This window comes from Ambystoma mexicanum, chromosome 12 (assembly GCF_040938575.1).
Source record: "Ambystoma mexicanum isolate Mex_15411 chromosome 12, UKY_AmexF1_1, whole genome shotgun sequence".
NCBI lineage: Eukaryota > Metazoa > Chordata > Amphibia > Caudata > Ambystomatidae > Ambystoma > Ambystoma mexicanum.
The window spans coordinates 478800930-478818798 of NC_090936.1; the positions used below are offsets into that span (position 1 = coordinate 478800930).

Sequence of the window (17869 nt, forward strand, 5' to 3'; positions counted from 1 at the left end):
TTAAACCAACAGCGATCGAAGCCCAATTAGGTGAGGAGGTCCGAATTGCTTTGGACAGAGGTCCCAGGTCAGGGGATCGCCGGCTTCTGCAGGACCTATGCAATGCATCCCATCTTCCCGGGACATTCTGCACTGAAACTGCTAGTTGGTAGCTGGGATGAATGTAACCCTCTGCTGTGATGTCTTACGGACACCCTCTGATATCACAGCTGTTGTAAGAGCTTTTCACGGGTATACCCCCATCTTCTCGCATTCACCGTTCATTTCAGAAGGCCTATTAACTGCAATATTCTGGGGTGAACTGGTCCCCATTCCCTGACCACCTTACCATGCTCTTCTCCCCGCCTTCTCGAGGAACCACACTACCGTTTCCAGGCAATCCATGGTTTCTTAAATGGGGTGCATCTGAGAGCCTTCTGCCTCTGGGCAGGCATCCTCCGCTGCCTCTTGGTTCCCCATCTGGAGCAATCTAATCTCTGCAATAGTAGGGATCTGACTAGGTCCTTTGCATCCAGGAGGCCTCCTCCCACCAACGGTCTTGTCCCTCTGGCTCAGTCCTGCAGAGACTGAGGCATCCATATTCAACCAAGCAGTTTCAAGCTGGTGCATCTTTCCCCCAGGCCCGCCTCTCTGCTGACCCTCGTGTCATCAGCCCAGGTCAAAGCTAAACCATGTCCGGGCCTCTGACTGGCTCCTGTGCCCATCTTCCTCCTGGTCTCGCAGACCTTCGCAGAAGTTGGCAATATTGCTGTGGTGTCTCTGGCAGTTTTTCACCAGTCCTCAGTATCTGCGCCGCCGGTCCCTCACATGCCTCGGGCCTCCTTGTCTCTGCACCATCCAATGTGCACGGCCATCCGTGATTTCATTGAATCCACTTCACCTAAAAGAGAAATCATTGCATTTTCTTTCCTTCAAATTCTTTTTTACATTGTGGGAGAGACCCCCCCAGCGCACCCCCCTACTTCCCTGCACCTTATCCTATACCCTTACCCCACCCCATCTATGTTTTAGATGTACCTACTTACCTAACCAATTCGAAGAAAGAAAAAGTTTGGTGATTTCTGAGTAGGTGAAATTTTATTAGGTGAAATCTACGGTGTCGCTCAATAGCCGGTCCCTGCATCTAGGGGATTCCGAACGCAGACCACGGTATACCAGCATCTCCGTAATGAGTATATGTTTCACAAAGTTGCATAGCTGTTGTTTGGGCTGCTGAGCTCTGGGGTCTCATGACTCCATTAGTCTCCAGGCAGGCCACGCCTCCCACAAATCATTTTTCAAAACAATGCCTGGGACTGTTTGGAGATTTTTCGACAGTCCTCTGGCAAGGGATGTAAACTCATCTCACCAAATGGCGAGATAGGACTTCCAACCCGACGATAGACCAGACACTTCTCAGATAAGGATGGCAGAGCAACCAACCTCCACTCATGGAGCAGGTGGGTTGTCATTGAGGTGCAATTAGCCCCATAGCTACTTCTACAGAATACTGGTATGCTGAAACATATACACTTTATTATAAACTGCACAGGGAGTAATTATGATGGCCTGAGGGTAAACACCTTCTGTTGCTGACTCCCTCAAGGAATTCCTTGGTCATTCATATCTAGTGGTCCCATAACTCTGCCAATGATCTTTACAACTAGGTTAAGTGCCTTCCAAATATTCAGGCCCACTTACCCTTTCCTTTTACACCCTTGTGCTCCTCTCCCTGAACTTCTCACTGCCTCCTTTTCTTTCCTACGCTTTTTCTCTCACTGTCTCTCTCCCTCAAACTCACTCTTCAGTCCTCTGAAATTCCTCTCTCCTCTCTACTGCCTACCTACATGGTCAGATCATTTCTCTACTACTCTCTCCTCCCACTGCCCTCCACTAATCTCTCCTCCCACTAGTCTCTACTGCTCTCCTCCCTCTACTGCATTCTCTACTTTTACTATTTGCTCCTCTCCCTACTCAACTTTCCTCCCCCTCTACTCACTACTCTGCCTGCTTAACTCACTGCTCTACCCATTCGACTCACTACTTCACCCATTCTACTTCTGTTACACTCTGCTACACCCTCCTCCCACTCACCACACTACAGTACACTTCACTACACTACACTTTCCTGTACTCACAACCACAACACTCAACACCACCGACACCTTCTCCCACAGTCACCTTCCATTCACTGTCTCAATCACCCCTCTCAACTCTTTCTAATCTCACTCACTCATGTATCACACACTCTCACACCCAAGTACCATGTTCTCTCAGCAACCAATACAACACCATGTATACACTCTCGACAATTCTCATGCACACTCTGCTGCATAGTCTTTCCTCTGCATGGCATTCCTTCTCTTCCCTTGGTCTCACCCGCACAACGCAAACTGACCTGTTCTCCTTGCCCATTCTCATCTTCCCTCTGTCCCCAAAGTTGGTTCCTCCTGCCAGCAGTCTTCGGTGGCCAACTGCTGGCTTCCTTCTCCCCAGGGACTGGGTTACAAAGTGCAGAATGCATATAGTGGTCCTTAAACCCGGCCTCCTTCTTTTCGTACACAGGTGTACTAGCATTTGGAGATGGTGGCCAGTTGAAAACAAAGTTCAATTTAGAGTTTATAGGCCTCATTACGAGTCTGGCGGTAACCATGGCGGTAAAACTGCCTGGTTACCGCCGGACTCGTATTACCATTCCGCCTCCGTGACTCCCGGAATTACCAGGGCATTACAGCCCCGGTGTCCCGGGAGTCACGGAGGCGGAATGGTGTTAATCCCCATTCCCATTGAGTCCCATAGGACTCAATGGGAATGGGGAAGTGGAAACACCAGCACCATCTCGTGATGGTGCTGGTGTTTCCACATCCACCTGCAGGCGGGAGGTGTTCAACCCGCCAGGTCAGACCTCAGTCCGCCAGCAGGGGTCGGGATCGGGTGGTCCGGAATTAACAGTGGCGACGGGTTTACCGCCACTGTTAATTCCGCACCGCCCGACCCTTAATGAGGCCCTATGTCTTGTTTGTGCATGGTGTCTGGATTGCCGTTTTGAAGTGTGTGGCATTCTTCAGCTGTTCTGCTTGCTGCCACCTCTCTCTAGTGAGGGGCCGGTTCAGGTTTCCGCTGCCAGGCATCCTGGGATGCATAGTTCTAGGGAAGAAGAAAAATAACACTGGGGAGTAAGTGTCAATGATACTCGAAATATTCTTCCTGGGACAGATAGAATGGACATAGACTGCGGCCTCCCAACTCCCACACACACCTCTGGGGCAGGAATGTCTCTGGGTACCCAGTGGTAGGACTCCTGCCCCAGTCTCAGAGGGATCCTACTTGATGTGGCCAGGTCCCTGAACCTGTCACAAAAGGCAGAGCTGGGGTATAGGATAAAGGCAGGTGGGTCTGTGTGCGGCCTCACAGATGCAGACAATGGCAAAACCAACCCCAGGGGACACCAGACAAGGCCACCTTAAAAAGTCCAATTTTAGATTTGAGACTCAAAACACCCAGGAAGGGAGGAAGCAGGGAAGGATTCAAGCCAAATGAAGCCAATGGTGATCTGGGGTAGAGGGGGACTTGCAAAACTCCACTATTTCAGGCCACAGGAAACCCCTTTGGTGGACGATGTAGAATGTACGAGCACCCAGTGGCAAGAACTTATGCCACCAATCCCTTGGTTTGGAGATGGTGGTAGAACCCCGTTAGTACAGGGCTTGTTTTACAGGGCTGGGAAAAGTATCCGGTAAACAGGGACCTGCACTCTGGACTAGCAATGACTCAATGCAAAGGAAAAGAGGAATAATTAGCCTTCTCAGGAGGGTGACCCACAAGTCAGGAGCAGAAGCAACAATGAAGAAGGTGTTAGGAAGATTTATGAATCCAGTGAAGCAGATCTGGGCAGCGTGAGATTTAAATCGGGCAGCCAACCAGCAAGAACCAGTCCTAAGATGGGGCAATAGTTCGAGGTGATCAAAGGGGACCCAACACACAGCTGAAGTGGGATGGTGGTGTTCCGCTACTCTTCTGGATGACAGAGGCTTCTTAAATCGAGGCACTATGTCAGTAGGGTAAACATGAAGACACTGACAAAATGGCCCAAAAATGGTCGCACCATGGGGCATCTGATCCAGCCAGTTATATAGACTGGGAGGAAGAGGCACAGGCCAGCAGTGCCATCTAGCAGCTTTTTTAAAGAACCGGCACTAAGGGCACTTGAAGCAGAGACCAGCCATTATGGTTAAACTTGCCCAAGAAAACTTCAGCAGATAATTTTCAAAAGCAGTACTCCATTTTGTCAGATTTAAAACAAGTGATCTGAGTTATGGACATGATCTCCCTTGAATGCACCCTCACTCATGGGCTGGCCTAATCTAGCCCGCCAGACCTACACCAGGTATTTGGCAGCGAGCTAGTCGAACCCTAAAAATGGCCAGGTACACCCACACAGTTTGGGAATTGGGCTTTCTGGGGTAGCGGGCCACTCTAAAAATAGTTGAAACCACTACAGATGGTGCAGGCCTGGTTTCAGAGTGATCCATGTGTGCACAGCAACCATGTCAGACCTGCATTTTGGTTTCCACAAAGGGATGCCCCAAGACAAAATTGTTGCGATTAGGACTTAAAAGTGCAGTAATGCCCCAATAGCTACCATTCTGGTACATTGGACTACTAATGCGGGATGCACGGCTGTACCTCTGCTGGAGATACAACTAAATAACAGCTGCCAGTTGGAGTAGGAAGAGAAACGGGGGTCAACAGATGGTCCTTGTTGTCTTGTCTGCCATTAGTATCTGTGTATGAGAGAAGAGGATCATGCATGTTCAAAGGTTGCCGACCTTTTCAATAGAACGCCTGTGTTCAGCTATTGCCCCAGAGATCTGTGCTGAATTTATAGATCATAGGGCCGAATTCTTGCAAGGTCTACAACTTGAGTACAATTGGAAAAAGAAGTATATTTTTTAGAAGTGCAGAAAGAATAGAATTTGTGCGATAAAAATGATCAATGTAATTATCATTATTATTATTATTATTATTATTATTATTATTATTATTATTATTATTATTTAGAGTGGTGAACCAGGTAAAGAGTTCACAGTGTATGATCAGAGTAGGAGCTGGAGAATGAGAAGACTTTATGGTTGGAGAGGCAGGCAGGTCGGATGGGCCTGTCTGTTCTTTACTGCCCTTACTGTTCTTGTATCTATACATGTGAAGTAATGCAATGTTAAGTGGTCTTGCAAAGCAGAACTCTACCATTGTAGTAACTTCATTGCATGTTGCCTTGAAAGAAAAGATGGCCAGTGATTTTATGTTAGGCTAATGACATTTATAACACGCACGTTCACCCAAAGGCATCTTGGCGCAAGAATATGCACAGCCTGACAACAATGGTCCCCAGGAATTAGCAGAAAAGTACAGTTTTAAGCAGGCGATTCTCAGTCTGCCTTAACTTAAGTGGAAGACTATTCCAGAGTTTACTAGCCGCCACTGAAAAAGCGCGGCCACCAACTCTCTGAAGGCGGAATCTAGGAATCTGAACCAGCCGTTCTTGGCTAGAACGAAGAGCTTGACTGGGGATATAAGGTAGAAATGTATCCTGAAGGAAATCGGCACCCACTTGATAGTACGCCCAATGGGCCAGGCAAAGAGCCTGAAAGGCTATCCTCTGTTTCACAGGAATCCAGTGTAGAGCTCGCAGTACGGGACTAATATGGGAGCCATATGGTGTGGCACTGGCTTTCCGGGCAGCCACATTCTGTGATGGATGGTTGTCGGTGGGAATGAGGTGGAGGTAGTTGCAAAACCTGAGCTGTTGATACATGCAGGCTGGAAATACATGAGTTCTTAGTGGCAGCATGATTTTAAATGGTCTGCGGCAGTGTAACAAGCAATCAAGTGGAAGTGAGCGCTTTGAGACTGGCTTAGCTGTTGGATTGCTGTCGGTTGGATAGAACTATACGTATTTGTATTTTTTGGAAGTCCAGGTATGTCAATTTCAATCAGAAACAGCTTATAATTACATTTACAGATGGCAGATGCGTTCTGATGAAGGACGCCTGTACAATAGCATACAGATGAGAACAAGTAGTGAGCCAGTTTATGAGGGTGTAATACATTAAGGCATATACCAGGGACAAAACAAAACAAACAGAAACAGAATGTACAAAAGAAAAACAGGTGACTTACAAAGGTAACATTAACTTAAGGGGCAAGTGCTTCAAACTAAAGAGGAGTGCTTACTACATATACAAAATTACATCATTAAGCATCACTGGAGGAAGTGGTGGGATCAGGTAGGGAGGATGGGGAGAGTGCAAGGGTAGGTCCATCTTTAGTTAATGAGCGAGCAGAGGCTTTGTTCTGTTGGTGAGGTATTTCGTACGAAGATCACTGCCATGTGCAAGGGTTGATAGTGTCAGTAGGTAGGATACTTGAGCTTGCTAGTGGGGTAGGAGAGGAGAAAGAGTAAGTTAAGACACCCCCCTTAGGAAGGGTATGTTTACAATGTACCTTTTTTTGTTTCTTTATTGGCATTTATCTTTTTAATTAGAACTGGTGTGGCAATTTTCTTAAGCTGCAGTCTGTCCACTAGGTGAAGCTTTCTTACCATTGCTTTTCTATTCAGTGGGCTGGGGGGAGAACAGGGAGATGACCTGACCGAGGCTGATCGCGGGAATGTAAATAGCATGTTTCAAGACACATATAGTACAGCCTTGTAGGCATTACTTTATAGAGTATTTTGCATGCGTCTAGTGGGGTGAGAAGCCCTTTAGTGCCCTAACTGTTTCAGAGGCACAACCTTTGTTAAGATGTGTTCCTGGTATTTTGGCACAGTCTGTGCATAGAATCCCTAAAGAGTATCTCCAGAGAACTGCCTGCTCCCATTCAATGCTGAACCAGCTCACGTGTTAACATAGTCCAATCAGAATAAAGAAGGATCTAGTCAGACCAAGCTGTGGTCAGACGTTTAGGGCTTGATTCAGAGAAGGGTTTTGTAATGTCTCAATCCCATAGGAAACAGCCCTGGAATCAGGCCCTTTATGTGCACTTTTTGTCCAGAGAGAACAGACGCAGTGTGTGTGTTTCAACTCCAAATGCCTGTGCAACATCAAGGCAAACCATGTACACTGCATCCAGATGTGCCACTGCATCTGAGCCGCTTTAAATATCATTCAATACGGCAAGGATTGTGGATACAGTGACCTAAACAAAGGTTGCATCCTTGTTGGCAAGTGGGCGTTTGCAGTGACACATCTGGAAACAGCGTGCATGGTCGCCCTGTTACAGCACCTTTTGAAAACATCGGTTTTAAATAATGTATGTACGTCCACTTTGAAGTTTACAAACACGGGCATATGGTTGCAGGTCAAACTTCCCAAAAACCTTTACATTAGAATGTAGGGAATTTGGGATTGAGCCAATTTCACCCCATCTCCAGCCCCACTCCTTTATTTATTGTCTCTCAAACAGGTGGCTTGCATCTCTTACACTTATTTTCTTTTAACTTTTCAGTTTGTGTGCGGCTTCTTTTTAGTGTAAAAACTGTATATTTTTATACATATTCAACTTGTTTGATATTACTTTTAAAACTGTCACTTAATTTAATTAGCTAATTCAGAAATCATGAATGTGTGTTTTTTTTAAAAACATGTTTTCCAAACAGTCAGTAATTTGGCTTAATTCTTTCTTACAAGAAGCATGTTGTTGTATTTCTCTCAAACAAAGAACCTGAAACTCTTCCATACAATTATGTTCATTCCTTTGGTGGAAGTGTAGAGAATACAGTTGTGCTGTGCCATTCGGCCATGGTGGGGCCAGACCCGCGGGGAGGGGCAGCATTTGGATGGCGGTGTGGGTGCACAGCCAGTGACACATGTTCCTCAATGGGCATTACAGGAGTCATCCACCTCAAGTGTGTTTAGTTTCGGCACATAGGTGTTGCTGACACCGCTTTGAGGCAAATGTAATGGTATAGAACACAGGATAGTCAGGTAGCACTCTTTGAAGGCATTTAAGAATGGGTAAGGTGGCTTAGTCGTGTTTTACTAGCCTCAGTTATTGCATCAATTTTCACATGAAATTGATACATTGTCATTGGGAACTCCTGAGCAGCCTTTGTTATCTCCATTAGCGTATCCCGTTGTTTCCATGAAGTACCTCACTTTGATGTATTTTACTTCGCGGCAAAAAATATTTCGAACTTTACATGTATTGCGGGGTATGGGATGAAAGGGGGATGGGGAGGGGATTGAGGGAAAGGGAGGCATGTGGGGACCCCCCACCCACAAAAAATACAAATACATTCAAAGTATATTTTTAAAGTAATTTCAATGAAGTAAATTACATCAAAGTAATTTCCTTCGTTGAAATGACGTTGAAACCTCCATTATTTGCCACCTAACACTGATATGAGAGAAACAGAAACAGAGGGAAGCAAAAACAGAGACAGCCTGGGAGGAGTAACACGTGTAGTGCATGTAAGAGGTCACGCGAGTTGCCGCTCACCCTCCAGAAATGGACGATCCTGTTAGGCAGCAGCTTTTGCAAAGTACTTGAAAGTGAATAAGGCGCCAGGGAAGAGAAATTCAAATAGAAATAATACGGTCAAATGCATGGGTGCCAGAGATTAGGTGAGCCATGGAGTGTCGATCTGCCCGCAGCAGAATTTTACAACGAATCAGAGTAGTTAAGAAGACTGCATTTTGACATCGAGGCTACATACAACAAGATCCTGGGCAATGAAATTGACATCTGCAGGAGACTAACATGTCTTAATCTTTTGAAGGGGCCTTAAATGAAAAATGCAGAATTGCGATACACGAGAAATATGGGTTTCAAAGTGAAGATAAGAAGCTACAATTAAACCCAGAGATTAAGGCAATCAACGTATCAAAAACACTTCCTCATTTTATCTTTAGTATCAGCAAAGTTTTGTCAGGATGATTTCACAAGAGTACACAACATACTTTAGTGGTCTTGCTTCTTCTTCTTCTTCTTCTTCTTCTTCTCCTTCTCCTTCTCCTTCTTCTTCTCCTTCTCCTTCTCCTTCTCCTTCTCCTTCTCCTTCTCCTTCTCCTTCTCCTTCTTCTTCTTCTTCTTCTTCTTCTTCTTCTTCTTCTTCTTCTTCTTCTTCTTCTTCTTCTTCTTCTTCTTCTCATCACACCACAGTACTTCAATTACTTTTACCTGGTCCACTCACCTGCCATGTCTACCAGAACAAGGTCCCTTACCTGGTATATTGACCTGCCAGGACTAAAGAAACTCTTAACACTATTACAAGTTTACAAGTACTTCTCTGGTCAAGTTTTCTTCAAACAACTTTGTAAAGTCTTTTGACTTCCAACTTCTTCAGTACTGACTACTTCTTTTGGGAAGACAAGAAACACATTGGTGCTGTTTGTTCCACACCTGTGATTGCTACATGCAATGCAGGTTGTGCGCCTCTCCTTCTAAATTTTTTTCTATTAGAAGGGCTGCTCTCCTGCCACTCTTGTGTTCCCACTCTTACCTCAACCACATGCGCACACTGGTTTTCCTTCACACTTGCTCTTCTTGGGTTTAAACAATTCTTGTTTGGTTCTCTTCCAACTTTTGCCTCTTTCTCACTGTGGCCATATGGGTTACAATCAGTCTGCTTCTTTATTGCTCTCTCTTGGCTTTGGCAATGATGATTCTTATTAGCATGTTTTAGTATGGCCCTCTTTTGGCTTTGGCGATACTGGTTCTTGTGAACTGGCTTTCGTATTGCCCTTTTGTGACTTTGGCAACAGTAGTTTTTGTCAGCTTATTTTATTATGGCTCTTGCCTGGTCTTGGCAATTACTCAGCCCTTTATAAGTATAACTACAATGTTCTTGTCTGCGCCCACAGTTCTGAATCTGCCACTTTAGCTTGTATCAGTTCAGCATTTAAAGTTAGTATGGTTCTGCCACTTTAACTTCTTTTCATCGGTTCGGTATTCAAAACTATTGTTTGTGGCTAGCGGCGGTGATTACGGAATGTTCTGGGGTCTCACAATAAATGTGAACTCACTGGGTGCTGCATACGCGTCCGCTCGCTCCGCTGCCTCTGTGCATTCTGCTTCTTTTTTATCCGGAAAACTGCTTCTCTATACCTCCTGTGGCCTGTGCCGGTGGGGAGAGGAGCTTTCCTCGGTCCACAAACACCCAGTGCTCGCCTGCCACCGCAGCACGTATTACACAGCTTAAAGGTTTTTAAACTCACGCTTCCTGTCATACAAAATCTTCAAGTTCGGACACTCTCTCAGGACCATCATCCGCTCTGGCAATAGAGTCAGCACCAGCGTGTCTGTTTTCAGCTTCCTCTGGTGCCATTGCAACGTGGACTCACTGCAGACACTCCACCTTCTACTACTCCTAATGGCCGTGTGCCTGAGAGGGCCCTTTAAGCTCACCAGACCGTCTCAGGTGTGGGTCATTACAATCACTAGACTGCACCTTGCAGTCCAGTGCCTCCACATCCCTCTTCCTCATCCCAGTACTTTGGGCATTGAGGGATTTAAAATCCCCAATGTGCAAATTACCCTTTTCTTCCACAGCTTCAATTTTACAGTAGGCCATAAGATTGTAGGGACTCTGGGAAAGTTATTAAAGGTGCTTTATCATTCCCCCTAACCTGATCCCTCCCACAGAACACCACCCCCAGGGTTAGGATCACAAAGCGTCTGCCTTTCCATGGCCACATGAGAAGGGTCCCAGGCCAGGTTTTCTGGGGGAATCATCTTGGATTCCTCACAGGCTGGAGTTCTTCTATCACCTCTCCAGCTCTTTCTCTCCCTCTGGTACCAGTGTATGAGATGTAGCTCTCAGCAGCACATAGATCTTTCTCCCAGTTCTCTCACTCTGGTCTCTTCCATTGTCTTCTCATATACAGTTCTCAGCTGGCTTTTGTCTTTCTCTTCTACACTTGGGCTGGCCTATGCCAGTGTCTGATATACAGTCCCAGTAGGATTTCAGCTTCCTCCTCTTTCCTGCATTTGGGCTTTCTCAGGGTCTGGTGCAGAGCTCAGTTCAAGCTCTTAGGTCTCTTTCTCAATCTGGTTTCTCCCTGTGTCTGGGGTCAAGCTCCCAGCAAGTTCTCAATCTCTGCTTCCAGTAGACAGGCCAATGCCCCTCTGCAATGCCCTAGGGCAATTTAGAGCTGTTGATTGTTCAATAATTTCTCTGATTGGTGATTTCCTGATCTCTTTGGTATTGGTTAGCCCCCTGTTTCCCTGATTTTCCCCCATGTGTTCTCTGGCATTTGCTGAGATTCTCCTTTAACCCATATAATTATTTCCCCATTAGCTACAAGTAGTGTGTCTGATGTGGTGGCAGAAAGTACAAAAGCCTAATCCATCATTTTGAAGTCTGGTGGAATTATCTTTCTGCAGTGTGCACTGGTGGTCCCCAGCATCTCCCTAGTGCTTCATGGTGGCTCCAGGAATTCATACGTGCGACTACTCTTCTTAATAAGACTCACGGAGGAAGAAGTTTTGATCCTGCAAGTGCTTAACCCACATTTCCCCTAACCAAGAAGGACGATAATTAGGTGCTATCCCTTCTGCAATGGTCCTCTCTGACATAAAGTGGCATCGTGTGGGTTTTGGGTGCATTAACTTGGTAGGCGGGCAGTGAACTGAAGCAGTTCCATGTAGGCTGGGCAAGATGCACAGCAATGGAATTCCTTCAATTCAGATGACATATTTAAAGACCACCATACATGCATGAACATAGTTGTGCAGAAAACGTTGTGAATCTATATATGAAACAGTGAGGAAAGCATAAAATAAGATCAAGACATTTGAACAAACATCATGATTGCTACCTAAATGAGTGCATTTAACTTATTTCTGATAGGTTGAAGTATTGTTAAACATATGCAAGTACAACCAATCAGGACATCATTTAATGTTGCTAAACAAACAGAAAATAGTTTCTGAGAAATATATAATGAGAATTGAATCGCGTTACACCAACAAATACGTGTAAGTTAGTACTGAAGAAAAGCAATTGAATTGGAACAAGGTCAATGAAAAGGAATGATGTGCTCAATTTTAAAATGGTTTGTCGACTCAAGCCACTTGAGTTTCGGTTAACTGGGTCATTAGCCAGACTTCATCAGGATGAGAGGGGACTTGTTATCAGCCGGATTGTGAGGGTAAAGTGTCAGTGAAGGAGAATTCAAAAAGAATGTCCTCAGTAATTTCATGAAGACGTGAAGCAGTGGCTTTTGGTGCACGCAATGTGTTTGGTATGGAAAGATTACCTTTTCTAAGGTTGAATTACGGCTTAGTTGAGATGGCGAGTTCCATGTTGATACTTCACAAGCTCCAGTTTATGAAGTGGCTATTTTGTGATATCCACACTCCCTAACATGGTCTCATTCTGCGTGTAAACATGAATAGTAGACAATGGGCCTCATTACGAGCATGCCGGTCTGGAAAAAGGTACCCGTAACAATGGTTACGAGCACCTTTTCCAGACATGCATACTCTGAGTCTGCCGATAGGGGTAGTGAACAAATGGGAGGCCTGACCTGCTGGTAGTTCAGGCCCCTACCGGCAGATAATTCACTGAAGCACGTCCACCGTTAACAATGGTGCCGGTGATTCAGTGGTTCCCATCCCATAGAGTCCTATGGAAACAAAGGGTTTTGAAAAATGACATGGCATGTCCATTAATCTCCGACCCTACCGTTGGGTGTGTTGAGCGCATAGTGTTTCGCAGGGCAATTCAGAGACCTGCTAAGCAGCCCTGCTGAACTCGGGTATTTCTATAGTGGCATGCACACGCTGAACAGGAATCCTACCATCTAAACAGTCAACTACTATGAATGCATGGGGTAGGCGGCCATCTTGAATGGGGATACATCCCTTCCCTAAAATAATGGAGAATGACGTGAGGTGGTGACATGTAGGAAGTAAAACACCGGGTTGTAAGCAATTCTGATACAGTTTAGGAGTGTTCCTATAGGCGAGGGGAGGAAAAATTTCAAATTCACAGCTTTAAGGAGAGGAACACCTTGGTACTAGTCACAATTAGTTGGATAGCAGTGTACCCCAATGTATAATGTCACAGAGGAAGTAGCATTAATCCTGCAAGTGGCCGTGCTGACTTTTCCATCAGCCATGACGATTCTCAGAAGGGTTCATTGCGGCCATAATGAACCAGTGGCAACAATTACAGAGCTCAGCCTACATGTCCCCTATCCCAGAAGGGCGGCAATTATGTGCAGTCCTTTACAGTGTTCCTTTCTGACACACAGAAGCATCATCTGGGTTTTGGGAGCAGTAACGAGGTGGGCGGGCAGTGAACTGAATAAGTGCCCGGCAGGCTGCACAAGATGCACTTAGACACTTGACATTGGAGCTGCAACCTCCCTACCAAGGGTTTGTGGGTTTTAGGAAACCTGCCGCACGTTTCTTTAAGAGTCCACAACACCAGATAGACTGAGGTGTAATCATGGGCTCTGGGGAATTCCCCATGTACTGCCTCCAGGCCGCTCGCTCTCTGCTTGACGGGTGAGCATCTCTGGTCCCTGTAGCCCCTCTGATCCCCAGAAGAGAACCATTCTATGTGACCTTGTCACACAATGCCTGTATGATCTTGAGCTTGTAGGCTCTTTCTAAAAGCTATCCAGGGTTTGCCTCTTACGAATGCTTGAACAATGGATGCAATTGCGAAGCAGGAATGGCCTTTCTTTCTGATTGGCCCTTCGGATTGTTCTCTCAGTGTCGCCTCTAACATGACAACGTGTGTGCCTTTACATTAATTCTGCAACCTTCAATTTATAATAATTAAAAACCAACAAAGGGTACAGTAAAGTAAATTCGTTTTGTTATGATTAAAAACCAAAGATCTCTTTTGAGGTGACACAACGTCAGACTGGTAAATACATTAAAAAAAGAAGTAAGTTTTACTCCAAAAAAAAGTATCAACTTTGGAAACAGTTCATTAAATGAAGGGAAATCATTCAGCACTATAAATATAAGTAGGCACTCTGTACCATTAATGACCCCTGACTTTGATCTCTGACTGACCTGAGTCACTGGATGTTTTTTTTCTGGTGGGATTTCTCTTTTTTTGGGATTTTTGCACATTCTTCATTTTATACTATGCTGGAATGCCATGTGTTATTTGCCAGCAGCCCAGGTTAAAGTAAAGCTTAACACCACTATGGTTTCTGCTGTGAATCCTGGCAGTACAGGATGCTAGCACATACAAAGAAATTGTCGAACAAAGTGAATATGTTTCGGTCAAGTAGGAACCGGCTGATAGCAAGTCAACATGGATTTCAACCAAAAAGGAACATGGCTAAAATGGTGCTGTCTCATCATCATTTTGACAATGTGCAGTGTGAGGTTAAGCTGAGCTATAAAGCATGGACAGTCTTCTCATATTGGACATTTTCCTTCTTGTTCTGTCTGGCAGACCCTTGTGCGACACCACTGGGTGCACCGGAGGAGACAGGAGGGCAAGTGCAAGCAGTGTGGAAAGGTAAGAGAATGGCTGAAAAGGTGGTGAGGCTTGGGTGTGGGCAGTGCTGCACAAATGGAGTTGGGGATAACATGGAGCAGTCGTTCGAGGCAACATAATTTGCTGGGTCAGATTTTGTTTTTTTTACCATGGGATTAGATACAGAAACGGTAGGCCAGAGAGTAGGGATTCTGGAAGACAGGGTGCAGGGGCATAATGAGGCTGGGGGGAAGGACCTAAGAGGAGCGACACTGGGTTGCCTGACAGAAGAAAGCCAAGGAGATTGCAGGGTGGAAAGGCAAATGTGGATGGTTATAAAGAATTGAAGTTAGACTCAGAGTGATGGAAGGCTTACATGGAAGACAAGAGTATTGAAACCAGGGGGGGTGGAGTCTGGGGAGTTCAGAAACATTGACGTCTAGAAGGCAGAGGGAGGGGCTAGTCATTGAGAGACATGGGAATCCGAGATGGATGTAAGTAAAGGATGATTGAGAACCAGATCGAGGAAAGCTGGAGGTTACAGAGGAATGAGGTTCTGGGTCCAAGAAGGCAGTGCCTGGGAAGCCAGAGAGGATAGAGTACGGTCTAAGGACACAGAACGTGGCGGGGGATTGGAGGGAGAGTGCTGGTGGGCTATTGGAAGTAGAGGAAAGTGATATTGGAAGAGGCAAGTGGCAGAGTGATCAAGATGTATGATGGTGGGATGTGATCAGGGAGGAATAACTCTGGGATGCTGAGGCTAGTGGTAAGTTAGCACTATGATAAAGTGGGCATGCTAGGGTCTGGTCCATTTCCCCATCCATTCCAGGCTTTCTGACATGCTCACAGGTGCTTGGTACTCTTATGGTGATCATGTCTGGCAACACTAGATAAATAACCGCAGAAATTGTTGTACAACTCTCATACATTAATGAATCCAATTCAGTTATTCTCAGCATCCTGTCTTATTTATCTAAGCACAAAATGTTCTTAGACATTAAATCTCCCCTTCTCTTTGCCCCGCCTTCCCTTTGTTTCCTTACCTATCCCCGATCTCTATTTTCACCCCACTGTTCGTTGTCAATTTTCATGGATAACAATCATTACACTTTCACTTTCCCCTATCTATTCTAACCCCTTCCAATTGTCCCTTCTCTGTTCTGTTCTCCCGGTGTCCTTCATTCACCCCTTCTGATCCTTGTGCTGTCTCCACTCCCTATTTTGCATGATCTCTTACCCTGCTTTACTTTATATTTTCTCTTTCCTACTCTGTTCCTGCCCACGGGACAAACTCCTCTCCCTATCACTCGTTCTCTATTTTCCATTAATTGCCTTCTCACTCCATCTTCTCCCTTGTCCCATTACACCCTTGCTGATTTCTTGTCCCATTTCACTCTCTTCCTTGACACCCTCACTACTACCTCACCTACCATTCTCTCTTTTCTACCTTACTCTATTCATTGCCCCATCTCGTTTTCCTCCTCAAACTGTGTCCCCTCTCACTCATTGTTCTCCTTCATGTCTCCTACACCCTCCCATCCCTTGTTCCATATATTCCCTTCTCATGGTTGTTTCTTCCTTCTCTTTTTTTACTTGCCCACCCCACTCATTGCTTCCATTTTCTATTCTTCTCCCTCCTCTTAATTTCCCATTCCGTCTCCCACTCTGACCATTCTTTTCTGTGTTCCCCATTCTTTTCATCCCTTCAACTACACTTTCATATTCCCCTCTATTCCACCCCTCACCCTCTTCTTCATTCTTCTCTGTCCCATATCCTCTTCTCACATATCCGTGTATCTTCTAAATTACACCCTAATCAATTCCATTCATCACCATTGAGCACATGCCATTAATTTCTTCTCTCCTTGTTCCCTTTCCCTTGCCTTTTGCCTTGTCCTCCACTGGCTGTGCTCTTTTCCTTTTCCCCTTTTCCATGTTCTCCCATCTTTTATGATCCTCACTTATTTCATATTTCTGATGCCCCCTCTCTGAGGGCTCCCTTTCCCTTCTGTATAACCCCACATTTCTTTACACTGAACCCTCTCCAATGTCCTCTTTAACATACATTCTTTCCCATGTCTGGCTAACACATGTTGTTTCCTTATCTCCTTCCTGTTGTCCCTATCCTCCCATTTTTCAAACACTCTGTTCTATGAACTTTCCCTGCACCTTAATCTTTTCCTGTGCCTCTTTTCTACTAATTCGTTCATCTTCACCTACTCTCTTGCTTAATTTCTGTGTCTTTTTCCATTTCTCTCTGTCCCCCCTTTCCTACCCCTTTCTCCTTGTCCCTCATCCTATGTTCTCTGTTCTTTGCCATGTACCTGATGTCTTCTTAATGATATCTGTTCTATGACTCCTTTCCCTCATCCTGACTGATGTCCTGTTTCCCTTGACTACAATTTCCTCTCATCTTCTATTCCCTCTATCATTTTATACACTTTACCTCCTCCCTTTATATGTTTATTTGTACCCTTTCTTCTCTCATTTCTTTTATCATTTACACCTTCCTATTTTTCCCGTTTGCCCTTCCATTCCCCTCTCCTTCTTTCCCCTGCGCAGGGATTCCAGCAGAAGTTCACCTTCCATAGTAAAGAAATTGTGGCCATTAGCTGTTCCTGGTGTAAGCAGGCGGTAAGTTCAAGTGCTAGAAACTCCTAATTAGACAAAGCCAGGGTGTTTAGTGGAAGAGAGTGCTTGGGTTTACGAAACAATGCTATTATGTGCATCTCTAGGTGACTGCGTGTTCCCTAGAGGGGCCTGTATGATCTATATGGTAGAAAACAAGTTGTATATTGTGACCAAAAGTGAGAGAGAAACCAAACTCCTGAACAGGCCCCTTGCTGATCAAGTGAGTCCCAAAGAAAACCAATTCCACAGCATACAAAGGTATCCAGGCTTGGCGGGTAGCTTGGGGGCACACTCCCTGTGTGAGACGAGAGGCAGGGGCTCAGATGTCAACCTACAGATGATAGTCCCGCCTTGGAGACTAGACCTAATATGAGTTACCAAATGGGCAATCATAGGCTATATCGGTGGCTTTATCTCCACGCAATATGATTCGCTCCTAAAGGAGAACCTTCTGCCCTCCACCCAATTCCAATTCTTTACACTTTTCATTTACTTAGTTTCAGATTCGGCCGAAGTCCTCTTCTAAGTGGAAGAGGAACTTGGCTTACTACTCTCTTACTTTTGAGATGGTGTTAGGTTTAATATGTATCAGATTGTCATGATTTTATAAGCTCCCTCTTTGGTTGTTTATCTCCCACTAGAGTTCGAGCTTTTTGCTCAAGGAACCCATTGTCAGAGACACTGGCCACATGTTCCATTCATCGGTAAAGATGACACAGGGTGTGTGAGGAGGAGTATTTGAAATGTGTTAACTTTGCTTTAGTGTTTCCTGTATTCTGCCTTATCACACTCCTCTTACTCCTATCCCAG

The 17869-nt window shown here is 45.3% G+C and overlaps 1 protein-coding gene across 6 annotated transcripts in view; it reads left to right on the forward strand.

The window, feature by feature from the left end:
• Positions 1-17869, forward strand: part of DGKI (diacylglycerol kinase iota) — a 1316934-nt gene that overhangs the window by 770570 nt on the left and 528495 nt on the right. For 5 of the 6 annotated variants that reach the window (XM_069628758.1, XM_069628759.1, XM_069628760.1 and 2 more), the window contains exons 6-7: positions 14405-14470; positions 16991-17062. In XM_069628758.1, coding sequence (XP_069484859.1) covers positions 14405-14470; positions 16991-17062 — 138 coding nt within the window. The remainder of the gene's footprint in view (positions 1-14404; positions 14471-16990; positions 17063-17869) is intronic. The other variant, XM_069628756.1, reaches the window with a different exon arrangement.